Source organism: Pangasianodon hypophthalmus, chromosome 1, assembly GCF_027358585.1.
Source record: "Pangasianodon hypophthalmus isolate fPanHyp1 chromosome 1, fPanHyp1.pri, whole genome shotgun sequence".
In the NCBI taxonomy this organism is placed as follows: Eukaryota; Metazoa; Chordata; class Actinopteri; order Siluriformes; family Pangasiidae; genus Pangasianodon; species Pangasianodon hypophthalmus.
The window spans coordinates 12,176,890-12,204,076 of NC_069710.1; the positions used below are offsets into that span (position 1 = coordinate 12,176,890).

The window sequence follows — 27,187 nt, forward strand, 5'->3', positions numbered from 1 at the left end:
AGAACGGTTTTGCAAATGCGTTTCGTATTATTTCTGATTTGTCCTTCTTGGTGTGCCGTAGCTCCGCGGCTGCTATAGTGACGGATACAGACGCAGATGGCGACGCTATAAAGCTAGCAAACAACAAACCAAAGTTTTTATTATAATAATTGCAAAACAACGAGTGACTGGCACGTTGTGTAGCATTTTACTGGATTAATTAATTTTTCTGACCATATTTAGGCAGATATGTAATGCTTAAAATATAGCTAGTAATCATAATTCAGTATGTTGACTGGCTAGTTAGTGTTACACTTGGCCAGGTTATACACTAAAAACATTTAGCTAACTAGCTGGCTAATTATATTTACCTTGTTGTTACAAAAAAAAAAAAAGAAAGCTCTTACTAATTTTTTTAATCTATTCCGTAGGAGACGTTGAAGTTCGTTGGAGAGAAAGAGGGAAGCAGCCATGTCGTTCAGAGATCTAAGAAGTAAGTAAGTTCTTCTATACATTACACAGAGCGTTGCATAAGTATTCGCCCCCATGACCTTTTCTGCATGCTGTAGTGTTGCAACCTGAAACTGAAGTGAACTCATTTAGGATTTTATGTCATAAATTTACAAAAAAAAAAAAATTAATATTGAAGGGACTCAATATAGTTTGCAAAATTATTTATTAAAAAAAAAGAAAATGTTGTGATTGCATAAGTATTCACCCCCCTTGGTGTGAAACCCCTAACTTGGTTCTGGTGCCATCAGAAGTCACATAGTTGAGTATGTACTTTAACAAACAGCATCATGAAGACCAAGGAACTATCAAAACAAGCCTGGGACAAAATTCTGGAAAAGTATCAATCCGGGTTTGGATTTATAAAAAAAAATCCCAAACTTTGAACATCCTGCATAATGACATTAATTCCATTATTAAAAATTCCATTATTAAAAAATGGAAATAATATGACACAACTGTCATTCTGGCAAGAGGAGACCGTCCACCAAAAGTCAATAACCAGACAAAGAGGGTATTAACAAAGATGCAGGGGTAACTCTCAGCATGATGCTACCACTACCATGCTTCACTGTAGGGATGGTACATAGTAGCCTGTTTTCACTTTAATAGTTTCCTACATTACCCACAGTGTAGGAGTTCATCTACCTGCTCATAGTGGTGCAGTGGGACTTAATCCTTCATCTTTATCTTTACCTAAAGAGAGCGATGGAGCGGCGCTGTTGTCTTTTAGCTTTTAGTGCAGCTCTCTCGTCTCCTCATGTGTGGGTGCGTTTTTGTCGTTTGCAGATTTTACAGAGATGATGCGTGCACTCGGCTACCCTCGACTGATCTCCATGGAGAACTTCCGGACTCCGAATTTTCCTTTGGTAGCAGAGATCCTGTTGTGGCTTGTCAAGAGGTGACGCATATATCCTATGAATACATTTTTTCCCCACTAGTTTCACATTCAACCATATAGAATAATAATTTGCAAAGATACCAAAGTTTAATACTAAATAACGTTGAAAATAGCTCTTTAAGCCTTGGTAAAGATATCTAAAAAAAAAAAAAAAAAGAAAACTGAAGGTTTTTCTCTCACACAGGTACGAGCCACAGATGGAGATCCCCAGTGACACTGACACAGAGTCGGACAGAGTGTTCTTCATCAAAGCTGTGGCTCAATTTATGGTATTTTAAGTCGCCTATTTTTGTAGATGCACTCATCTGCCCTCATCAGGAAGGCCAGATTCTATGAATATACACACTGGAATATATTTGATCACATTCTTGTCACATTTGATGACAAGCTGTGTGTTATTTTATCTTATTAACAGGAGAGGCTGGTCAGGAGATGATGTTTCATGCTGCTATACTGTGTGTGTGTGTGTGTGTGTGTGTGTCCTCACAGGCGACAAAGGCTCATATCAAAGTGAACCTGAAGCGTCTGTACCAGGCGGATGGCTACGCGGTGAAAGAGATGCTGAAGATCACCAGCGTCCTCTACAACGCCATGAAGACCAACGAGACAGGCGCTGACGAGCCCAGCTCCGACGACACCAGCAGCAAATTCAAATTCAACCTGGCTTCCAAAGTGAGGAATTTCCCTGTGTGATAAAATGAATGCCTTACTCTTGGCTTGTTTAACATTTATGTTAATTTATGCGTGTTTGGTGTTTAATCAATAGTCGTCTGTATGCGTAATTGTTGTCCTTATTGTTATAATTTTTAATCGTGTGTGTGTTTGTGTGTAGATAGCAGATTTAAAGGCAGCGCGTCAGCTTGGCTCTGAGATCACGGCGAAGGGGGCATCTCTGTATGACCTCCTGGGGCATGAAGGGGACCTGAGAGAGAGCAGGACTGCTGCCATCGGTAGACCACTGGAGATCGCTGAGGTGGAAAGAGCGCTCCGAGCGGCTGTGAAAGACGTCATGGTACACACACACACACACACACACACACATACACAGAGCATGATACACACATACATATGTCTAGACGTTCTACGCAACAGAATGAAGTACATTCTGATTGGTTGATGTAATATAATACCAATGTAATAGCATGCTAATTGTGTGTGTGTGTGTGTCTGTGTGTGTGTGTGTGTGTAGGAGAACGTGCAGAAGACCAAGGAGATGTTGAATAATGTGGCATCCGACGAGGCGAGTCTGGAGGCCAAAATTGAGAAGAAAAAGCAAGAGCTGGAGAGAAACCAGAAGCGCTTACAGACACTACAGAGCGTTCGGTGATGCGTGCACACACACACACACACACACACACACACACACACACACGCGCGCGCGCACGCACGCAAACGCACACAGAGTAACTATAGGCATATACAATATGTGCATCTGTTTGCTGTCTGTATTAAGGATGTAACCAAATACAAACACATTATTCACAATAATCAGATAATGTGTCTAGACAGATACGGATATGAATAGGAGGCACACACGTGGGGGCAGTCGTGGCCTAATGGATCGAGACTCGGACTTGCAACCCGAAGGTGAACCTGAAGGTTGTGGGTTCGAGTCTCGGGTCCGGCAGGGATTGCAGGTGGGGGGGAGTGAATGACCAGCGCTCTCTCCCATCCTCAATACCACGACTGAGGTGAGACCCTTGAGCAAGGCACCGAACCCCCAACTGCTCCCCGGGCGCCGCAGCAAAAAAAAAAAAAAAAAAAAAAAAGGCTGCCCACTGCTCCGGGTGTGTGTTCACTACTGTGTGTGTGTTCACTACTGTGTGTGTGTTCACTAGTGTGTGTGTGTTCACTACTGTGTGTGTGTTCACTAGTGTGTGTGTGTTCACTAGTGTGTGTGTGTTCACTAGTGTGTGTGTGTTCACTAGTGTGTGTGTGTTCACTACTGTGTGTGTGTTCACTACTGTGTGTGTGCACTTGGATGGGTTAAATGCAGAGCACAAATTCCGAGTATGGGCCACCATACTTGGCCACACTTCACTATTCGTTTTTTGTTTTGTTTAGTTTTTTAAATTATTATTATTATTATTTTTTTTTTTTTAAAGAAAACTTGCCAGAAATGTTCACAGAGAATCTGATTGAGACAGATATGAAGCTTGGGGGACAAACAAAGACCAAGTTCATGAACATTATGAACTTGAGTGATGTAGCTGAGGTTGAGGAACTGTCAGAACCAGAATTAACATGCTATGCTAACATTGCTGCCTTTTCTACCTCTGAGTTTTTTCAGGATTTTTTCTGAAAAAAATACCCTTCTAGTTTAGACCATGCCCACTTCACTTCATGTTTAAATCCAAACAGAGATATAGATATGGCTATTTGGAGCACTAGACAGATAAAATTAGTGCATTGACATAGACGTCAGAGCTACTCTGTGTATAATGCTGCTACAACTCTATACACTCTGTATGACACTGTGGTCCTGCATGCAGGCCGGCGTTCATGGAGGAGTATGAGAAGATTGAGGAGGAGCTGCAAAAGCAGTATGAGACGTATGTGAAGAAATTCCACAGCCTGTGTTCCCTAGAGCAGCAGCTGGAAGAGTATCACCGACTAGAGCAGGAGCGATTTGAGGTACAACACACTCTGTTCGCGGTGACCAAATGTCCTCATAAACACAGTAATTTTAATGTTTTATGTAACTTGTTTCTATATGCAAAGGGTGCTTGGACCCCGCAGATCGCACTGTCCAGCTAAACTAATGCATTAATACAAAACTGTAACACACTCTGAATGATGCAAAACTAAACATAACTTCTGCTTTATGTTTCACAATCGTTCCACCCAGTGTCTTCCAAGAAGATATAAACCCACATTAAAAATTCCTTGGAACTTCAACTTAGTTCTTGGGGAAAAAAAAAAAAAAACAAAGCGAGACAATTTCACTTTGTTGTATCATATTATACTTTCCTCTTTTCTGTGCTATCTAGGAAACGGAAAATTCCATGAAAATGATGCAAAACAAGCTACGTGAGGAGGACAGGAGACTCATGACGAGTGGAGGTAGAAACCTACACACACAGCACAGAGTAGTGTAGTGTAGTAGTAACAGTGTAGTCCAGTAGTAACATGGCTGCTGGTGCAAGACAGGCTGGTTTGAGTATTTTAAAAAACTTCAGATTTTCACACAACAGTCTCTAGAGTTTACACAGAATGGTGCCAAAAACAAAAAAGAGACGTCAGAGAACGACTAGATTTGTTTTAGCTGACAGGAAGGCTATGGTAACTCAAATAACCACTCTTCACAACCGGCGTGAACAGAAAAGCACCTCAAAATGTACAGAACAGCAGATCAGATTGGGTTTCACTCCTGTTGCAGAAGACCAGGCGTCCGTTTATACATTCGTTTCAGTAAGCCCTTTATCCTGGTCAGGTATCACGATGGATCCAGAGCCTGCTGAGTGTGAGGCAGGAATATACCCTGGATGGGATACCAGTCCTGTGCAGGGCACCATGCACACACATTCTCACACTAGTTCACACTGACACATTCATGACAGTTGCATGTCTCAATGACAGTAATACAGTGTAATGCTGTCTTTATCACCAGATTTCATTCTCACGTTACTGTCTTGTTAATTTAATTAGGATCGCTGTTGTTGAGTGAAATACAGTAGGTACTTTGCTTTGGAAGGATTATTTTTGTCCACTTTGCTGATTAGTACTAGACTAAAATCACAGATATCTGTTATCTCTCCATGTTAAATAATCTAGCTTGAATAGGGATTTATATAACTAATTAAATTTTATTTATTCTTTTTTGACAAAGTGTAGCACAGGGCATCCCATACACTAGCATAAGGTATAGTAAACTATGAAACTATGGCGTTTTTGGACACACTCAAGTGGCACTTTTCTCGTTTTAGTGCGAGAGGAAGACTCTGACATGGAGATCCCAGAAGATGAAGGCTCAGACAGTGACATAGAGGAAGGACGACCGTCCAAACCATTCCCCCTTCGCCATGCGCAGATACCAGGTACCTAAACCTCAAACACACACCTGTGTGGTTTCACAAATGATTCCCAAAAGATCAGGTTTAGTTTAGTTTTTGTCCCGTTAGTGTTGTGAGTCTATTTGGTGAGCTACAATCCTCCTATAATTTGCCATTTTAAAATCTGATTTATTGATTTTTTTGCTGTAGGTCGAGCTGGTGGACGTCTCATTGGCAACATGCAGGGAGGAGACTCGGATGAAGTGAGTCAAGACAAAATGCATCGAAACCCAAAACTATATATTTGTGTTTTTCATGTATTTAGTTATGTTTTCATGAACTTTTTTTCTGAAAATGTTTTTTTGAAAACAACATCCTGCTTGATCATTCTCCCACTTTTTCTTTCTCTTTGGTATCTGATTTTGTTCTTTCTTTCATTCACACTCGTTCACTTAGCCCAGAGTAAAGGATACGCTGCATCGCCCCGGCGCTGGCCGGAGGCGGAGGAAACGGAAGGTGTGTGTTTGTATGTGTGTGTAGCAGGAAAGTAGCGACTCCATCACAGTTCGCATTGAGGACTGCACAACTAGCAGTAGTGCTTAGTAATTCAAACCCAAGAACCCAACATCACACTGGATGTCTCTGCGGTGTCTGTGTGTGAATGTGCACTAGTAGAACCTTCCTCCCTTTCCCTTGTCTGCCATGGACATGACACAATCCACAAAATTGTCAGTGTGGACACTTGAGTCTTCCTAGGTAACCCACCCTGAGTTTATCAGGGGCGGAGCTTATGTTAAATCCGATTAGCCAAATATCATCAGTAGCATCAGATAGCTACTGCTGGAGAGGTATTAGTAACATTAGCTAGCTAATTAGCTGGCAAACATTAATACACTGCTGCGTTACTTTCATAATTTACTGAGAGTTCAACGAACGTTTAAAAAAATCTCTTTAAATTAACATGACAGACAAATTCAGCTTGTCACGGAAAACCAGAACGTCCCTCCTGAAAACTTTCCTGTCAGAAAAATTAGTTTGGTTTAAATAGCTACCTGTGTGTATAAAGTGCATTTATCAACCTGTGTTCTGTTGTGTGTCCGTCCCTGCAGTCGGATGACAGCGAGATTGATGTCGACGACGATGACGACGAGGAGGAAGAGGAAGACGAGGGAAATGAAAATCTCGACGAGGAAAACGGCAGTCTGGAAGGCTCCGCCTCCACGCACAACCGACCAACCAGATCACTGCACCCTCAGATACTGGAGGAGAGTGACAATGACTTCTAACAAGTACAGTCTATATATATATATATATATATATATATATATATATATATATATATATATATATATATATAAATGTATAATATTTAGAATTATTGAAACAGCCAATAAATTCACACACTATTACACTTTACAGTTTATTATAAAATGTCTTGGGTGGCAGGAATGTTTATTGAACGTTTTTTTTTTTATATAAACCTCAATATAAAATATTATATAGTATATAATATTATACAGTAAAAAACTGATTGTCACTGATCCATAATAATAAATATTAATTGATATCATTTGTATAATTAAATAAATGGTTATAATTTGTACAGCTTGCATCTTTAGTGAGTGTGTGAGTGTGTGCGCTCATCAGATGTCCACCACACACTCTGGCGCATCAGCTCGTATAGCATCCGAAACGACCTTCGCTCCCGACTCGCCAATTCCGTTACCCTGAAGACTGAAAAGTGCACAAATTTAAACACACATGCAAATGACTCTACACACACACACACACACACACACACACACACACACTTCTTTCAGTGCCCCAGGTCTTGTGATTTGCCTTCTAATTAGTTCACTAATTAGACTAAATAATTAGTGACCTGCCGACATCGACATGTAAAGTTGAGCCCTAAAGAAATCCAAACACCTCGTATAAAAACACTCAAACAGCAGGTGAATTTGCTGATCTGGACATCTGGAACTGCATGTTTGAGGGTAGCCTAATATTTTAATGAGTTTGCTTGATTGACAAATAATTGCATACCCCAGTTATTTACACCTCATGCCGTCAGTGGATGATCACATCCGGATCCATACATAAGAACTGCTGCTGTAATCATAACGACTCCTGATTCTAGACATGGCAGTCTTTCAAGGAGCCAATCTAACAAATTTCCCTTGAGCTGATTAAGTATTAAAACAACTGCTAAGATGGCTACTAGATATCAAGCCACAGGAAACAAAGGCGAAGCTGATATTGCGTGATATCCGTGTTAACCGGTTGCACCGGTAGAATGTTAGCTTTATCGTAGCCTGAACAAAAGTGGTCACTACGTACATAGTTATAAACTAAAGCACCTGACCCCTATTATGTGCAACATTTGCCATAAACAAAAGTAATCCTGTTCAAACTGAGATTATTGGCAAGGATTATCACATACAATTTTAAAACATTATACCATTAATGTAATGTGTCATACTTTTTGAGCCTGCAGTTGCTTCTTTAACATTTGTTGCTCTGGTTTGTTAATAAAATGCACGAGAGCCCAAGAAGAACAAACGCATAAAGTACAAATATAAAGATTTATGTAATTTGATTAACCATTTTAGCATAAAATAGTAGAGTCTATTTCGATCTTTTTAAAATAACTGCAAGAAAACTTTTTTTTTGGAAGTAAATGTTACACAGACATTAACCATTTGTGTATGTAGTATTTTCTGTTTATGGTCGGTGACGGTAAAGTGTGATCTACGTTAACTTTACGCACTACTCGTTACGATGTACCTTATGTGATTGTGGTACAACTGAAATTCTAAACTACGCTAATTTTTAATGAATTTCTCTCAACGTATGTTTTAGGATCGACTTTACTCCCTGATTTACGAACAAACTTGCGTTCAACTGGTATAACTGGCTCCTAAGCTTGTAGTTCCTCTATTGTATGAATTTTGTACATTTGTGTTTTTGTGATCATTATTATTGCGACTTCTGTCAAACTATTAACATAAGGGAACTTACTTTATATAAGTGAGTTGATGATTTCCTCTGAGCGCAGTGGCGATGAAGATGGCTCCATCCATTCCCAAAGAGTTCTCCTGAAGACTACACACAATAAATAAACATGCATTATGTATGCCCCATTCCCATCTGGAACGCACAAATTCACAAGGTCCATCTGAACACCCCAAAAATAACGTTTGTGCCATCTTGTAATAATTATTTGCTCGCTGATATCTTAGGGGATTTTATAGTGATTCTCACGTGTATTTCTTTTAGGTAGCTACTAACACCGATAGTGACAGTCAGCTGAAAATCTCATGAGAGCTCATTACAAAGAAAAACAGGACAGTGAAGGAACTTCATGAGCATAATTTCATGTGTTTGTACAGTTATAACTTAACAACTTTCATAATAAATTATGAACATAAAAATATCGTTGTAATGTTATTGTACTTTAGTTATAAGTTATGATATCACTTTTCACATTTATTACTATTTATATAATAGTTTACTTGGAATCTAATGTACGTTTCCTCAGGAATACTTACAAATGGTAGCATATAAAAAGTTTGTTGCACAGTATGCTACTCACTTCAAACTTCTCAAACTCCGATTGGTCTTCAAAGCGCTGGAGAGAGCCTTGGCCCCGCCCATGCCGATGGAATTACCGCGGAGACTAATCACAAGGTCAGAACATGAGGTGTTTTTGATGACACATGACAACAAAGTAAGTAGGTTATGATTGAAACAGGGATGGACTCACTCGAGTGTGTGGAGGCTTTGGTTAACCGTCAGAGCTTCAGCCAGAGCCACAGCACCTGCTTCACCCGCCGATACACCCTGAAGACTACACACACACACACACACACACACACACACACACACACACACACACACAGCACATTTGTACGTTCTTCCAGGAAGACAAGAAGTTGAAATGTAGGCCTTTTCCGGAACATGACCTGTTTTTAAGGCTTTCTGCCAGACCACACACTGCACTCTTATCTGCTGTGTGTGTGTGTGTGTGTGGGCATGTTTTTACATCTTGGTCGGGACCCAAATTTCCCCACAAGTATAGAAATATCTGTCACATTTGATGTTTAACTTGTTCCCACAAGGAATTTTACAATAACTGCAGATTTAATGTTTGCTTTTGGTTACTGAGGTTAAGGTTAGCATTGGATTTAAATCATTTTGTCAATGGAAGGTCCTCACAAGGATAGCAAGACAACTGTGTGTGTTTAACTTACTAGAGCACCATGAGAGTGGAGTTAGCTTTTAGCGCGCCTGCCAGCGAGACCACACCATCATCACCCAGAGCATTTTCCTGGAGACTACACACATACACAGAGATTAATGCACACCCTGGATCAGCCAATCAGAAAGAAGGTAAACTATGGCGAATAGTTAATTAGCTTGCTGGCAAAATCAGCTACTGGTTTTAATTGCACAGGTAAATATTTTATATAAGGAATACAATCTGAATTGAGCACCCATAGTGCAGTGGTGTAATCAACATCATATCTAGCATGTTATCTAGCTTACTAGTTAAAAAAACTAACTATAAAATCTTAGGCACCTATTGTTGGAGAGGTAACATTACCAGGACAAAAATGAAACTAGACTTTAGCAGTAGTGCCTTGGAACTGCTGTTTTAGTGGCAGTTCAGACATGAAACTTAGATGTGATACGGACGTGAAGTAAAACATTGGATGGAGATGAAGCTGTAGCTACTCACTCCAGGAGCTGGATGAATGTGTTGTCCTGTAGGGACTGCGCTAGAGCTTTAGCTGCACCGGCCTTCATGAAGTTCCATTGGAGACTAATACACATACAAACAGATAGAGAAAGTGAATCCTGCTAAACTAGCGTGTCTTGGGTTGATGGAACATGTGTGTGTGTGTGTGTGTGTCTGTGTGTGTGAGACTCACTGCAATGAAGTCAGAGCTCTGTTGACTTTCACTGCTGCTGCGATGGCTTTCACACCTTCATCATGAAGAAGATTAGCTGTGAGACTGAAACACATACACAAATATATGTATAAACCACTGGGGCTCTCCCAACAAAGTTAGAATACTACTGAAATTTCACACAAGGAAAATAAAACTCATTTCACTGTTTAAGTTTCCATGATGTTAGGCCAAGTGATCCCTGTGTCTTGATATAGTAAATTAAGTACCATATTTTATTGACTAATTTTTAGTTATTTATTTACTTGGTTTTTTTTTTGCTGTCCATTGTATGGTACACTAACATTAGCGTGAAACTAACATAACACTGAAAAGCCTGTAAATCTGGATAGCACTGCTATCAAACAATGTCACATGCAGCTCATTCAGATGATATCAAGACAACATTTTGGGTCACTGTTAATGCATGTTATTAATATTCCTCATTATAACTGCAGTCAGTTGCATGTTACTGGATAAACGAAGTACCAATAAACAAGGTTTTGTCAATTAATTGCAAAAGGAAAGTAGGGTGAGTGTAGAAATGTAATAAACCATCACCAGGAGGGGGCGCTGTAGTAGCAGTGACTAAATGAGCAAATCACTGTCTTTGTTTACCTTGTGTACCTGGTAATGCTTTTTTTTTTTTTCTGCTCATTTACGTAATTAAATCGGCTTCTACTTCACAGAAACGTAAAATCAAGCAATAGGAAACATTACTGTAGGAAAACAAAATGAAATCTGAAAGAAAAAAAAAGTTTATGATACGGTAAGAGAGAAGGGAGGAATGTACTCACTCAAGTTCCCTGAGTGTGTGGTTCTCTTGTAAAGCTCGGGCAATGTCTTGAGCACCTTCAACTCCGATGGAGTTCTCCCTGAGGCTATACACACAAACACACACACACACACACACACACACACAACATAGCGTAGTAAATCATCGCCCCCTCCACCACCATGTTTGACACTTGGTATGGGGTGTTTGTGGTGAAATGCTGTGTTTGGCTTTTGCCAAAGATGTGGCTTGTTCAGGTATAATTTTGCAAACCTAAGTCGTGCTCCATATTTTTATTTGGAGAGAAGGGGCTTAGCCACCCTTCTGTGAAAGCCATACTTGTTCAGTCTTTTTCTGATTGTGCTGTCGTGAGCATAAACATTTGTATGTAGCTCTTGGGTTAAACATTCTGACTTTGGGCTGAATTTGCTGGGATGCCCACTTCTGGGAAGATTGGCAACTGTCTTGAAGGTTCTCCATTTGTAAACAATCCATCTCACTGTAAAATGGTGAATTTCAAATTGTTTGGAGATGGCCTTATAACTCTTCCCAGACTGATGAACAGAAATAACTGCTTCTCTGAGGTCATGGCTGATGATCCTTTGTTCTTGGCATGATGTCGACACATACCTGAGTGCTCCAGCACAAGTAGTCACAATTCTTGATGATTAACTAAACTTGTACATTTCATTAGTAACACATTGCTGCTAATTACTCTCTTAATGACTGAGCAAGTAGGAAGGGTGTACTAATTTTTCCCCACCTGGTTTCTGAATGTTGGTTTAGTTTTTGGAAAAAATGACTACATACTACATCTGTTGTGTTTTTTGTGGTTATTGGTTTGTTCATAGAAGTTGTTGAGGACCACACAATTGATATTTAAGCACTGCTAAATAAAAACCTAGGATTGAAGGAGGGTGTATTTTCTTTTCCCCATGACTGTATATTATCATTTTTAATGAAAGTACACATACACTATATGGACAAAAGTTTGTAGACACCTGACCAATACATCCGTACGTGCTTTCTGAACAACCCATTCCAGATTTAGTCCCCCTTTGCTGTTATAATAACCTCCACTCATCTGGGAAGGCTTTCTACTAGCGTGGCTGTGGGGATTTGCTCAATCAGCCACAAGAGCAATAATGAGGTCAGGCACTGATTTTGGGTGAGGAAGTCTGGGGTGCAGTCGGTGTTCCAGTTCAAACCAAAAGTGTTCAGTGGGGTTGAGGTCAGGGCTCTGTGCAGGTCACTCGAGTTCTTCCACTCCAAACTTGGCAAACCATGTCTTCATGGAGCTCGCTTTGTGCACAGGAGCATTGTCATGCTGGAACAGGTTTGGGGCTCTTGGTTCCAGTGAAGGGAAATTGAAATGCTACAGCATACAAAAACATCCTATACAACTGTGTGCTTCCAACTTTGTGGCAACAATTTGGGAAAGAACCATATATGGGTGTGATGGTCAGGTGTCCACAAACATTCGGTCATACAGAGTATCGTTAGTATCAAAATGTCCCAACAATGTTTCAGGTTTTCCCTTTTTAAACAGGAACCGATGGTAGAACTAACAGCAACACACACAGAATATGGTGTAATACTATATACTATATAGTCCATAATACTATTTGATATAAAAAATAAACTTTTCATCATGGAGACCATGGTCTTCCTTTTTAAATTTGATCTGTAAGGAGAATAAAATGGTGTTAACACTCATACTCACTTGAGTTTAGTGAGTCCTTTGTTGTAGCGCAGGGCCTGAGTCAGAGCCTTCATTCCCTTGTCGCTAACAGAGTTACTCCGGAGGCTGATGGAGACAGAAAGGAAGTGATCATGAGTGATGTGGAGTTAGATTTGACATTTAGAATTGTGTGGGTGTGTGTGTGTGTGTGGATGTGTGTGTGAGTTTGTGTGTGTGTGGGTGCATGTAGATAATACCTGAGAGTTTGGAGGGTATGGTTGACCGCAAGTGCTTGAGCCAATGCTAGTGCACCCAGATCTCCCAAGTGATTGCCAGATACACTGAGATAAATGGAAATGTTCCATTATAAACAAGCACGAATACAAACACAAAAATTACTACCTTTACTCATAGCATAATTTATATATGAAGTTAGATAACATTGACAAACATTAACAAGTTCAGCATTAATAAACCACAAGTAATTAGAGCTTACATAACTGGTGCCTGCTTGAATACTAATACTAATACTAAATAACAAAAAAAAACACTTAAGAATATATAACACAGTAATACAGTATATTATGTCCTTAGTGTACTGTTAAAACTTTAAGTGTACTTTTAGTGTATCTTTAATACTAAGTGCATTAAAAATGTATTCTGAGCATATTTTCTACTGGATTAAAATTGTTCCCATAAAACACATGAATATAACCTGTAGACTTGAAGATTTAGTATACATAGAACAATTTTCATAAACAGATTATTACTAGTGCATATAAAAGGAAATTAATAGTTTATTTGTTTCCTAGTGTACTTCTCCTCAAGTACCCTTGCTAGAAATGCTAGTATATTAAAAGAAAACTGTAAGTATACTTGATGATTAATTTACTGCACTACTTCACAGCTATATGTTAGTATAAAACTTAAATACTTAAATGATTTTTTTTTTTGCATAAGTTTTCTTCGTGACACCTATCTAGTAATTAATAAACAAAACAGAGTAAGAGATTCTCTTAATTAACTAACATTATTTACGCCTTTAGTTAACATTAATCAACCCTGAATTTCAACATTAATAATTCACAGATTTAGGTTATTAAAGTAATACTGACATTAAAGATGCTTGTATTAACCTACATTAAGCAATGTTTTTGTCTAGATTTGACTGAAAATAACTGCATAAAGTAACATTACCATAACCTAGCATAATATAGATGTAAAATATCAGTATTTGTACATGGCTCACTTTCCCTAATTTGCCCAATTAACCACCAAGAACATGTTAGTTAAGGCGTCAGTTCGTGTTGGTTCTTATTTCTTAGTCATGAATGGAATAAACATTAGTTCAATGTGTAGTCAGGATTTTAAACAAACACCAATTAAGACAACTGTATGTGTATTAATGCAGAATTTACGGCTTGTTAATGGTGCACTAATATATTTAATAATGATTGCTTGATTAAATTTCTATAACTGCACAACTATCATGTAATGCCAGCTGCAATGCAAATGTTGCTGTTGTTTACCAGAGGACATTGCACTTTGCAGTTTCTCAGTTATGTGGTAAGCTGCTTTTTTTTAATTATTAGCTTCAAGAGAGAAAGTGAGAAAAAAAGAGAAGCTGGCAAATCGTTGACAAATTATTGTGGTATAAGAGGAATGAAACACTTCTTGGCATACTGTTATAGCACAAACATCAATTTCAGGATGATAAAAAAAACTCCTCTTTGCATTGGGCCACAATCTCATTGTTAATAATTTTCCTCTATCAGCATGCCCACAACTGTTTTATTCATTACCTAAGTGAACCTTAAAGAGAAGTGTTACAAAAGCAAATTTCATACTTGAGGTCTTGTAATATCTGATTCTTTTTGAGCGCTTCTGCAATTTTCTTCACTCCCTCTGGGCCTATACTGTTCTTCTGAACACTGAAACACACACGAAATACATGATGACATAAAAAACATCTTGAAATCCAATAAGGGAACATTATAATGCAATTTCAGTGTAAATGCAACACACACAAGCTCACACACACTTACTTTAGTGTGGTGAGTTTCCTGTTTGAGTGCAAAACCTCGGCCAGAGCGCAAGCTCCCTCGTCCTCTATCTGGTTACTTTGAAGGCTACACATACACACATAACATATACACACATAACTCTGTACAGTTACTCACAAGCCTACACACACAGTGTTATTATAGCTTTATTTATTTATTTATTTATTTATTTAACTTTTTTCAGATTTATGTGATTTATTCCATAGATTTGAATTTTGTTCAGTTTTGTTTATATTACTCCCAACTATTTCTGTTATATTTCATATTACAAATTTAATATTGTGCAGGTTTTTTGTTCTGAGTACATAAAATTTTATATACTGTACACTGTCTATGTTTGTATATATTTGTATATATATAATATCTATTTCAGTGGAACTCACTTGACTGAAACGATAACCTGGTTCATCTTCAGCGCCTCAGCCAATGTCTTTGCTCCTTTGCTGCCGATGTTGTTGCCATGGAGACTGTTAATAAAAAAGAGGCCATGTGTCAAGACAAATAAAGCTGGACAATCCATGAAGATAGTGTATTATTTGATTTTTCACTCTTGGATCAGGTCCAAGTTGCACATAATTAAGTTTAGGATGAGGGATTGGTTAGCAGCTGTAGCTTTTTCTTTTTCTTTTTTTTCTTTTTTTTTTTGACAATTCACATAAAATCCAATTAAATTACTCTGTTGTTGATGTCCCTATGAATTAAGTTTGAAATCACTTAACTCAAACTGTTATCTGATACATAAAAGAAGAATCTTTGATGATGGCAGTCCGTAGATACCCACATATACACACATGATTACACTGCCAACACTTACTCCAGTATGGTGAGAGTCCGATTGACCAGAAGAGCTCGACTGAGTGGCTTGATCCCCTTACTGCTAATCGAGCTATCTGCCATACTAGAGTGAGACAAAGTGAGAGAAAGAAAGAAAGAGAGAGAGAGGTTAATTAAAGGCAGTAGAGATATACAGTATATATCTGTACATACTGTATACACATTATACCTTAGTGACTGTATATGACAGTCTTTGGCACTTAGCAAACTTCCCAGGAGCTCCATTGCATCGTCCTTAAATTTATTATTTTCCATCCTGAAAAATGTACACAAATGCACTCAAATGGAAAAGTTTGCATTCCCTTAGGACAAAACAAATTTGACGAAAACATTTAATTGATATTCCGTCATTATCACAAGTAACAGTAAGTAGAACTCGACACCAATGGCATGGATGAAGATGCCTCCAATGCCAATCCTTCTTGTTACTAATTTGTATGACTCAAATACCAATAAAATATACTTCAAACGGGAAGAAAGCTATCAAAGGAAAACGATTTCATGCATTTGACCTTGCTGTGACCTTGACTCTGTTTGGATGAAATTTAAAATGTGATCTGCTGGTTACAGTGATAATTCCATCTAAATCCTACAAATGGACACATGGATGAACGGACAACCTGAAAACATAATGCCTCCACCGCTTAGTGACAGAGGTATAAAAGTGGTCAGGTAGAGTATGTTAAGATCTCCTTTCCTAAATAGAAATATTTTCTAATATTCCCTAACTTGTTTGCCCACTTGTTGCCCTTAAACTGCCTTCAATCTATTTCTTTCTCTAAGCAACCCCCAACCAACCAAGGTTTGCCCCCTTGGTTACCCTGCCAGACATCACACACTGATGTCTTCTAAAAAAGCACATGAGGGTCATGGCAGTTAGTATTATGAAGTCTAGTGTGAAAACACAAGCCCAGCTCAGAGTGTTTCATTGTTTGCAGAAAAGGGTATGTGTGAAAAATGAAATGTGCATGTGAAAACCGCTATTCAGAACAAGTACATCTAAGAATTCACATTGTGAATGTGTTTGTGTTACCTCAACTTGCTGCAATACAAGAGCTGTGGGAGAAGTTGCTTGAGAGAGGCAGAGTCTAGGCAGTTTGAAAGGTGTGTCTCACTGGCACATGACTCTGACACCTGCAGGAGATATGCCAGCACTGCGCAAACCCCACCCTTAAGCTTCCCCCGTAGTCTGCAACTAGTCAGATCCTCCTCCACAGAGCGTATCCACTCCCCCTGCTGTAGCTCTGCCAGGCATGCGACCATAGCTACACTACGCATGCTAACTGCCTCGCCTGCTGATCCTGTCACTGTATTTTGAAGCAGAGTCATCGCCATTGTGCGCTGGGTCACCTGCTCTTCTCGGCTTACTCCCAAAGCCCCGCCCAGCAGAGCTCCGGCCGCTGAGGACAATAGGCCAGAGAGGAAGCGCATGAAGAGGTCAAGTTTGCCATTGGTTGAGGCGCTAGTTTTCTGGAGTGCAGCACGATAGTGGTTTTGGAAGCCAATTCGTGGCCATGAAACGCTGCTCTCGGAGAACAGATCAAACATTCCACGCCGTGAGGACACATAGTAGAAGAGCGCGCCAAGAAACTCCTGCACAGAAGTGTGTACAAACCGCCATGACACTGATTCAGAGGACCAGCTCTGCTCATGTTGAAGGATCCGATGTCCCAGAGATCCTGGTGGTGGTGGGATGTCAACACCATAAGCTCGTAATTCGGTCTCGATAAATGTATGACGTTGGCGCAGCAGACTGTAAAAGGCCAACCGTCCAAGAGTGCCCAGTGGCTTCCGGATGCTTCCACCGGATGGATCTGTGGAAGAGAGATGTGGCCAACAGTAGAGGGCATATACCGCTGTCAGAGTCCGTGGGAGATGTATATCCTCCAAGTCCATCCCTACAAGGTGGGACAAGGTGGTTGTAACAATACGACAAATGCAAGGCACTGAACAAAGAATGAGCAAGGGTTTCTGGGATCTCAGGTGTGCCCATGCCTGGCAAGACTTGTCCTTTGATGATTGTGTTTGTGAATCCGACTGAGTGGACTGCTGGACTTGTGTGTAAGAGTTCTCTGGCAAGTGTGCATTTCTGATGTAATCCTGAATCTGAGCATGCAAAAAAGGTGGGACTTCCGTCACACGATCCACCAATCCTGCAGGTACTTTTGCCCCAACTCTAGGCCTTGACAAAAGCCACAGTGATGCCCCTGGTAACAGGTTGCCCCTGATGATGTTTGTGATGAGATCGGATACTGGAAGCTCCCGACGTGGATCTGAGGTAGCTGGGGCCTCTGAGAAGTCCAGAGGGTAGCGGAATTCTTCCAACCCATCAAAGATCAATAGCACTTTACAGACACGACTGTTCAAAATCACATCAACATTATCATAGGGAACAATAAATCGAAGCAACCTCTCAAGTGACAACCGATCAAGACTGCTCAATTCCCAACACGCAATAGGAATTGCCAAGCTTAACTCTGGGAATATCTTCCCGGAACTCCACTGATGGATGAATTTGCGAACCAATCGGGTTTTCCCACTGCCAGCCACACCTACTGTCAGTGTGACACGAGGGGCGGTGCTAACCCTCGTCACCGGAGCGAAGAGTTTATCCAGTCCCAGTGGACGACTGTGCAAAGGTCCCACTCCTCTGTTGACTGACACTTGAATGAGATCATGCTCTCTCTGCTGCAGGTCAGACACACCATCGACCAGTAAAAGGGCAGGGCCAGGGTTTTGATTGGGTGCTTGGTGGGATAGAATCTCACTGTCCTCTCTGACTTGCTGGAGGAGCCTGTCTTTATGTTGCTGAACAACAGAGTCTAAGAAGAAAGCAGAAGAGACAGAGAAAATAAAGCATGTTGACTTAAGCAAGTGCATAACCTGTCTCTAAATAAAACTTTACTCACTTAAATACTGATGTAACTTTTGGACTTTTAAATCATTGACTCAGAAAATGGAAGTTGACCTTGCACTCACTCACCATGCAGAATTATGAGGTTGTACTCATCCAGATGCGAGTTCAGCAAGTATTCCTGGAGGGCCGTGCCCTGTGGATCACCTCGGAACAGCAGCTCAATCAATGTATGCACTTTATCCTCCAAAGATCCCGCCTCCTTGATAATCCCCGCCCCTTCTGCACTCAGCTCATCTAACTTCCTCATTTGATTGACTACATCCACCAGTAATGGGTCAGTGATGAAACGCTGCAATGATTTCTGATTTTTACGCAACCAACCAGCATCTGATCGAAACAAACACAGCAAAATGGGGTTTATCTGTGATGTTACATCATTATTGTTAATAATGACACAGAAACCTGTCTTTGTGTGTGTTGGTTTTTACCCTCCATCTTCTTGCGAGTTCCTGATTTTGGTGTGGATTTAAGAACCATGTAGCAGTCGTCCTGCCAAGGAATTTGTGAGCTCCTCTCCATCCCAGTGTATATACTGAACGTGTTCATGTGATTGTATGTTTATTAGATGTTAAATGCCGATTTTGGTGTCACCCCTTTGATCCATGGCTCTGTTTAAAAAAAAAAAAACAGTTAAAGTGGTGTTAGAAATTTCACTTAAACTATGTATTATATTTTAGAGTAATACAAAGTCAATGAGACGTGCACATTTTGAAATACTTTATTTAGAGCCACATTAAAGGCGTTGTGGATTTGGGAAATGCTAACTTATTACAAGTAGTTTAAAAAAAGAAATTGAGTTAGCTCCGAAATCTACAAAAAACTACAAGCTACATGGCAAGAGTACACTGAAGCTACATTCATGGCTAATGTTGCCTCTTTTGCTAACTATAAATAACAAACAGTAGTAGTTTAAGTACTAGGTTTTCTGTGAGGAGATTTATTTAATATTTTGGAAAGAGCTTTCTGTGTCAGCGCTTTGTAATGGTCAGGAATAAAATTGTAACTTTAGGTTTCCAACATGGGAAAGAGGGCTTTGTGGTTGGGCACTTGGTTATTGATTATTTTCCAATAAGAGCACAAACTCTCAAGTGTTTTATTTCTTACTTATTCACAGTATTATCTTTAGTATCAATGCAGTTGTTAAGGGTTCGAGATTTTACTTTAAATGTTTAAATGTCTCAGCTTATTATTCATTTTATTATTCAGTAACTATTATAATTTTTTATTAAAATAGTGAGCCTAATAAGGAAACATGTATTTACAAGAGTCAGGAATGTAATTCTGAACTGCTCCTGGAGGTTTAACGTATTAAGACAGTCGGTTCTTGTGACAAGTTTTATTTTGTGTAGAAAACTTTCCACAAAAAATGAGCTGCTTCATTTCTGTGCACTCTCTGCCTGTGGCTTATAATGCACCTTGTGCTTCTACAGGCTTTTGCTGCTCGCGGATGATAGGGTACGCATGCAGAGCATTGCAGCAGGGGGAACGCATTCAATGTTTAAGACCCAGACAGATGCTACCTCACAAACCTCACAAGCCACATGCGCCGACAAATACTAGGTTACCAAGGAGACAGCACGACAACTCTTTAATGCACATCCACACGCATACAGAGCAAGCAACTTTCAATATAGCGATCAACAAATGACACTGTAAAAATGACCCCATGACTACTGTCTGACCTGAGAACCCATTACTGAGCAGATAAAAATACACTGGTTCCCTAAATACACTTCTTTTTTCTAATTAAGTTTTGTAATCTTGTGTATGACTACAATAGTCATCTTTTCTAGTACATATGGTAATAAAAACTTTCCAGAATCTAGACATCCCATTAACATTAACATTAACATTAACAAAGAAGTTAAACACAATCGATCACTTGGTTATCAAACACTTAATACAAAGAGTAATAGAAAGAATATCCATCAATTAAGAAATTATTTATTAACCACTTGATTATCACATGATGGAACAAAACACTTGAGTTTTATTTTTACTCTGCATTATTATTTTTCAGTGGTTTGTATATTTCATTTCCTAAATTATTTCTTGCTTCTTTTTTTTAATTATCAAATTGTTGATTTCTTTACCTTAATTTTATGCTTTGTTTTTCCATTAATGTGCACATTTCTTTATTGGCTCATTACTTGATTATTGATTTATATGAATGGTGTCAACTTTCTTTCCTCACTCTTCAAAGCCTACAGATTTGAGAATATTAAGGCACCTAAGAAGTTAATTATTGTTTTATGTTATTTTTTTTTTTTAATTTTTGAATTATATGTAGGGTCATTCAATAATAATATAATAAATTCCCTGTTTTCAAAAAAGGCTTCAGTGCTGTTCACAGACACAGTCAGAAATTTTCATAATTTTAGCAAACTGAAGTTACAGGGTATAACTAAATTTAACAAGATAACAAATTACCAAATAACTAAGCTGTTTCAATATAAAAAATAAGCGTGAATTTGACACTATTAATTAACTAATAATATTGTCACTTTAAAGTCCACAAAGCTTTTTTTGCTCCCACTGATGATATCAGAGGAGACAGCAACTCAATCAGAGATATTGCTTGTCTCAAGAACCAATTTCTTAATAGATAAAATTAAGAATTTATGCATAAATTATGATACAAGCAGACAATATGAATTCAAAAGTCTACAGAAACATTCTGTCTGTCAATTTACAGAGAAATGCATTCAGTCTAATTGGGAGGAACTTTATCATGCAGCACGACTATGACCCAAATACACTGCCAATACAGCAATAGACTTCATCAGGGAAAAAAGTGGAAGGTTTTAGACTGGCCAAGTCAATTACCAGACCTTAACCCAATTGAGCAGTATTTCAATCCCTGAAGAGGAGACTGAAGGGAGGAACCCTAAAAAATGAACAACAACCAAAAGAAGCTGTGGTAAAAGCCTGTAAAAGCATCACAAAAGAAGAATGCAACAGTTTGGTGATGTCAGTGCATCACCGGCTTGATGCAGTTATTGCAAGCAAAGGATATGCAACCATATATTAAGTGTTATTTGCTTTCATTTACTTTCTGATTTCTGAAAATTAAGAATTTCTGCATAAATTATGATACAAACAGCCCATATGAGAGCATGGTCAGATTTCCATTCAAACCGTCAGTATGTTTTCCTTACAGGAAAGCGTATCAAATGACCAAAAAAGTGAAGTAAAAATGTGATAAAGTTTCACACGATTTCATGACCTCGAGTTAGTATCAGCGTTATTAAGCTAAGCATACAATTAACTTTTGTTACCTGTTATAAAAAGACAAAAGGCAAAATAATACAATGTGCTGGATCAAGTGCCCTTTTATAAGCCTTGGATAATGAATGTGAAGGCCATATTCTTAAATTAAACCAAATTCCATTATTGAATAATGTGATAATTACAATATTTTCCCATTCATGCAGGAATATATTGGCAATATACTAGAGTCCTATTAGATTTAAATCAGTGCTTGCCATTTTCTCATTCATATGTGTAAGTATTTTTTATTTCTTAATTTTTAAATTGTCTCTTTCTTTGATGTTACATCATATTACATTTGACAGCAAAAAAAGCTGCTGCCTCAGTCTGTATTTTCTATTCCCTAATATATTTTCAGGCTTAAAGGCAAGTGCTTGTGTTTAAACGTGGTGATATAGATGGCGTTATTGGTATAGAGCCCAGAAAATTAGTTTAATCTGTGCGTAACCTGACTCTGAATACAAGGAACTTTCCCTAGGTTAATATTGACTTTTCAAATTAAGTCGCCCGGTCAGTTCACTGCTACCTCTTTTATACTGACCCTCTGTATCTCCTGTATGGAGCTTTTTCAGGTTTTTCTAAATTCTTGTAAGTATAATAATGTAATTTTTTCTCAATATATTTCTGTCTAGGTTTCTTGCGTATTGGCTATTTATAGGTTCCAGTGGAATGTAACTGTAATAGCCACTTCATCAGCAGGTGTCAAATGGTCCAGGCTTCACAGCTGGGTTTGCACTTTCTGTCTTATCTGCAGTGGTGAAGCTGAGTTATGGTTAATCATTCTGTATAAGATTGTCCAAGGTCTATATGTACCATCACACTATCAACGAAAGAGCACATCATTTCACATATTTATTTATGGACACTACTTAATTTCCTACTGCTTTCTTTAAATAAGCATACTGTTGCGTGCAAGTGACCCCCTGTGGTTTTTGAATGGAAAATGGAACGTTTACTTCTAAATAACTAAGTACTTCTACAATTTATCTAGAGTAGAGTTCCAAAATGTTTCGCATGAAATGAAATAGGGGGTTTTTCCTGTTATAAGGCAACAACCTACATACACTGGATAAAATCAACCAAGAATAGTTTGAAAACATTTTGTAATCTCAAGAAGGGAGATGCAACCTTTTGAACAGAACAATTATTTTAACACCTATTTTAACCAAAATTATTTCAAAACCTATTTCTACCAAAGTGATGGAAAGGCCAAAGCGTGGAGAAAGAAAGGATCTGCTCATGATCCAAATCATATGTCAACTCCTCAGTCAAGCATGGTGGAGGTAGTGTCATGGCTTGGGCTTGCGTGGCTGCTTCTGGAACTGGCTCACTAATCTTTATTGATGATGTAACTGATGACGGTAGCAGCAGAATGAATTTAGAAGTCTACAGAAACAGTCTGTCTCTCAATTTATAGAGAAGTGCATCTAATCTAATAAGGAGGAACTGCAGCAAGACAATGATCCAAAATACACTTCCATCACAACAAAGGACTTCATCAGAGGGAAAAAAGTGGAAGGTTTTAGACTGACCAAGTCAATCACCAGACCTTAACCCAGTTGAGTAGTATTTCACCTCCTGAAGAGGTGACTGAAGGGAGGAACCCCAAAAAACAAATAACAACTGAAAGAAGGTGTGGTAAAAGCCTGGCAAAGCATCAGAAGAAGAATGCAACAGCTTGGTGATGTCAGTGAGTCACCAGCTTGATGCAGTTATTGCAAGCAAGGGACATGCAACCAAATATTAAATGTTATTTACTTTAATTTACTTTCTGATACTAATCTGTTCCAATAATTTTGCTCAGCTAAAAATTGGGTGGTCTGCCACTAAAGGTGTTTAACACATCTAGATGTCAATATCAGGAAATGAAATTCTTTTCAAATCTTTTCAAACTTAAATATATTCTTTTAATTCTTAGTTAAGACTATTTTGTTAGTGATATGAAGCAACACCTGTGAACTGTAACCCACTAAACACCTGCTTCTTTCTCTTCTTTACTTTTATATTCGAGAGACAAATCAAAGTCGATTCAAAAACCAGTTTAAACTGAACTTTATATTTGCCAAGTTTATGTCAGGCCATTGTTTCTGAAGTGAAATTCAAGACTTTCAACATAAACCTGCGGCTTTGGTGAAATTCTCTTTCAAAATTTCGGTGAAACATAGAAACACGAAAGTTTAAAAAGTGGTCTGTAGCTAAATTTCTGTTAAGTAGTTAGCTAATGTTACGCTAGCCATTTTTTTTTATGTTATACCACATAGCTGCTGAATACTCAATTCTGATTGGTCAGGCATTAATAATAATTTTTCTATAATAGCTGGTCATTGGCATTAATAATAATTTTTCTATAATAGCTGATATAACGTATAGCTCCTATAATGTATAATAAACAGGACGTTCCACAACATTAGATGTAACTATAAATGGATAAAAAAATATGACATTGTTTAATTTTTTAAATTTTTTGTCATTGTTTAATTTTTTTAAAAAATGTAACCATTGCCAAATTGCTGTGTTATAAGAGGAATAAAACACTATGGGATATGCTTTATTGGAAACTTCAGGATGATAACAGTAACACTTCTTTAAAAAGTTGATTATTTTCCTATAACTGCATACCCTGACATATTTTATTCCTCACATCAGAGATTCCCAGAGATTCCTCTTTGGGAAAACCACTCCAAATGGACATTATAAATGTTGGCACATTTTTGTGTTAGTATTCTCGACTTCTGTTGTCGTACAGAGTCAGAGTCACTTGATGTTGTCGATGAACTAGCCGAAGAAGATGGACGGGCAGATTTCTCCATTTTTATTGCTGAACTCCTACGCTAGCTGCAGTCTGTCAGGATAACGAAAAAAGGCTAAAATAGCAAAACTCTAAATGAAAATGTGGCTTGTTTGAATGTGAATTTCAAAATAGTAGCATGCAAAATCCATCTTCATAGTTAGAGCGATATTCGTAATGTTAATTTGTAAAATAAATGACTAAAACCAACGAAGAGATTGTACTTTTTTTTTTGCCCTTGCTGCATAGCTGGAACAGGCACAATGGCGTAATATTAGCGAGCAGGAAATTATTTACTCCAACATACTACACGAAAAAGCCTACAAATGAATGAACACCGGCATAGTGTAACTTAGACTTTCAAAATGACTGCTAGCATAACAATGGCTAAGTATTTATCAGTGTTTGAGTGTGTTTTAGGATCTAACAATGTTTTATCAAATGCTTTAATTTGCTTTTGAATATAATTATAATGGAAACACCTGACGTTTTTAATCATTTATTAGAAAATTTGCATCAAGACATCAAGACCCCCGGCTGGTAAAAAAAAGGGGGGTCTAAGACATCATCAGAACCTCATAGTACCCTACAGTTCCCTCCTATATACACACACACACACACACATACACACATAGAGTATTTTAAGAAAGCACTATAACTCACCTTGTATAGTTGTATATTCACTCTTTCCTCTGCTATCATTTTTTTTTTTGTTTTTTTTTTATTGCTCTCTCTGCATTTCGGCGTGCACATGCACAACACCCGTCTTTTCTGCCTCTTTCGTTTTTTTCTTCCTGTCACGCCTCACTCTCTTCCTGTCACAGATAAAACTTTGTCAAACGCAGCAGCATCTTTGCGTCTCACACGCACACACACAATTCTACTTTAGTAACTAGTTCACTTTACCTGCATCATCTTCCTTTATTCCTGATCACACACACTCGTCTAATTTCATACGCAAACACATGCAGCATCTCTATATATACTGTTAACATTTGGTTTATACATGCTTTGAAAAAGTTACAAACGGCACTGTGTCACGCAGAGTTTTGAATAAATTAGCCATGCTTGATAGACGGAGTGAAACAAAGTGTACGAGTGTCTGTCACGCAGCAGGAAGTGCTTCTGACAGTACAGGAAAGAGTGAGAGTCAGACAGGCAGAATGAGACACGGCGTCTGATGATGTTTTTGAACATCCTGCATTCACTTTTTTTGTTAACATTAAAGAAAATCTGAGTAAAAAAAAAAAAAGCTGTAAGTGAACTGAAAAAGTTTGTGACTAAAGTTTGATCTGGATCACTCAAATAAGTGCACAACCTTGGCCACTTTAACAGAAACACCTGATGATTCATGCAATTATCCAATCAGACAATCACGTGGCAGCAGCACAATGCATAAAGTCATACAGAAACAGGTCATGAACTTCAGTTCATGTTCACATCAAATATCAGAATGAGGAAATAAATGTGATCTCAGGGATTTTCTTTGTATTTCAGAAACTGCTGATCTGGGATTTTCACACACAACAACAACAAAAAACAGCAGCAACAACAAAACACCTAGTGAGCAGCAGAAATGTAGGTGGAAACATTCCTGTTCTTGGCTGACAGGAGTGGAACATGATGTGGTCTCCTGCTGTTGTAGCCCATCGACCTCAAGTTTTGACGAGTTGTGTATTCTGAGATGCTTTTCTGCTCACCACGGTCGTAAAGAGTGGTTATTTGACTACTGCAGCCATCTTGTCAGCTTGAACCAATCTGGCAGTTCTCCTCTGACCTTCCTTGCTCTCTCATCAATGAGGTGTTTCATTTAGAGTCCACTAGAATCCCATTCCATTAATTCTTAAATGCAAAGATTTGATTGAACACTTGGGTGTTTTTCTTGTATTTTTTCCTTATTTAATTGTCAGTAATGGGTAAAATGTAAAAAAATGACAAATAAAAACTCCACGTTTTCAAAAAAACGAACAAAGACAAGATTCATAAATAAGAACGCTGTGCAGCGCTGTACGATGCATTTAGAGCGTTCAATTATTCATCCTTAGTAACTGCCTGCTCAGTTTAAATCAAGCTACTAGTAGGGTTATATTATGGGAAAGTATCGAGGGCATTTACAAACAAAAGTAATAACTGCTGAGTGGGATTAAAAAAAATAGTCCAGCACACATCTCTAGTTGAGACCAATCATGAACTGGAGAGATGTAGCTGAGGTTGAAGAACTGTGAGCCACAAATCACACTCCATGCTGACACTGCGTAAGTTCTCCCTCTAGGTTTGACAAGTGTGACAAGTGTCATAATTTTGTTTAGTAAAAACATACTTTTGACAATTTTAAGCCAGACATTAAAAATAATATCTGCACCTGCACCAACTCAGGGATAGATGTAACAATGCTCTTTGTTAATTTGTTAACCTGGGCCACATTGAAATCTGTTTCGGTGCAGATCTAAATGGGTCTAAAATGGATCAGTTTCAGGTTTGTGCCGGATCTGAAGTCATAGAGAAGATACAGTGCTATGTTTGAC

General features: G+C 38.5%; 2 protein-coding genes across 6 annotated transcripts; one reads left to right on the top strand and one right to left on the bottom strand.

Annotated features, from left to right (window-relative positions):
• Positions 1-71: 71 nt before the first annotated feature.
• On the top strand, positions 72-6,702 carry cluap1 (clusterin associated protein 1). Of its 4 annotated transcripts, none has more exons than XM_053236162.1 (13): positions 72-170; positions 411-472; positions 1,279-1,390; positions 1,575-1,659; positions 1,880-2,062; positions 2,223-2,402; positions 2,580-2,713; positions 3,883-4,024; positions 4,381-4,453; positions 5,317-5,427; positions 5,593-5,645; positions 5,839-5,898; positions 6,492-6,702. In XM_053236162.1, exons 2-13 carry the CDS (start codon positions 451-453, stop codon positions 6,666-6,668), a joined length of 1,332 nt encoding a protein of 443 aa, XP_053092137.1. In that variant the 5' UTR covers positions 72-170; positions 411-450; the 3' UTR covers positions 6,669-6,702. The 4 variants fall into 4 exon arrangements, with proteins under 4 accessions (XP_053092137.1, XP_053092141.1, XP_053092136.1 ...); XM_053236166.1 differs by having other exon boundaries at positions 87-302; XM_053236161.1 differs by having other exon boundaries at positions 87-472.
• A 113-nt stretch (positions 6,703-6,815) lies between these two features.
• Positions 6,816-27,181, bottom strand: nlrc3 (NLR family, CARD domain containing 3). Of its 2 annotated transcripts, XM_026926419.3 has the most exons (20): positions 25,569-27,181; positions 25,326-25,477; positions 19,033-19,212; positions 18,671-18,931; positions 16,721-18,509; positions 15,857-15,943; positions 15,668-15,751; positions 15,237-15,320; positions 14,836-14,919; positions 14,638-14,721; positions 13,048-13,131; positions 12,833-12,916; positions 11,132-11,215; positions 10,317-10,400; positions 10,124-10,207; positions 9,636-9,719; positions 9,149-9,232; positions 8,978-9,061; positions 8,404-8,487; positions 6,816-7,116 (listed from the first exon to the last, which is right to left on the bottom strand). In XM_026926419.3, the coding sequence occupies exons 3-20, from the start codon at positions 19,148-19,150 to the stop codon at positions 7,026-7,028; spliced, it is 3,438 nt and encodes a 1,145-aa protein (XP_026782220.3). In that variant the 5' UTR covers positions 19,151-19,212; positions 25,326-25,477; positions 25,569-27,181; the 3' UTR covers positions 6,816-7,025. The 2 variants fall into 2 exon arrangements, with proteins under 2 accessions (XP_026782220.3, XP_034163147.2); XM_034307256.2 differs by having other exon boundaries at positions 25,326-27,181.
• Between the last annotated feature and the right edge of the window lie 6 nt (positions 27,182-27,187).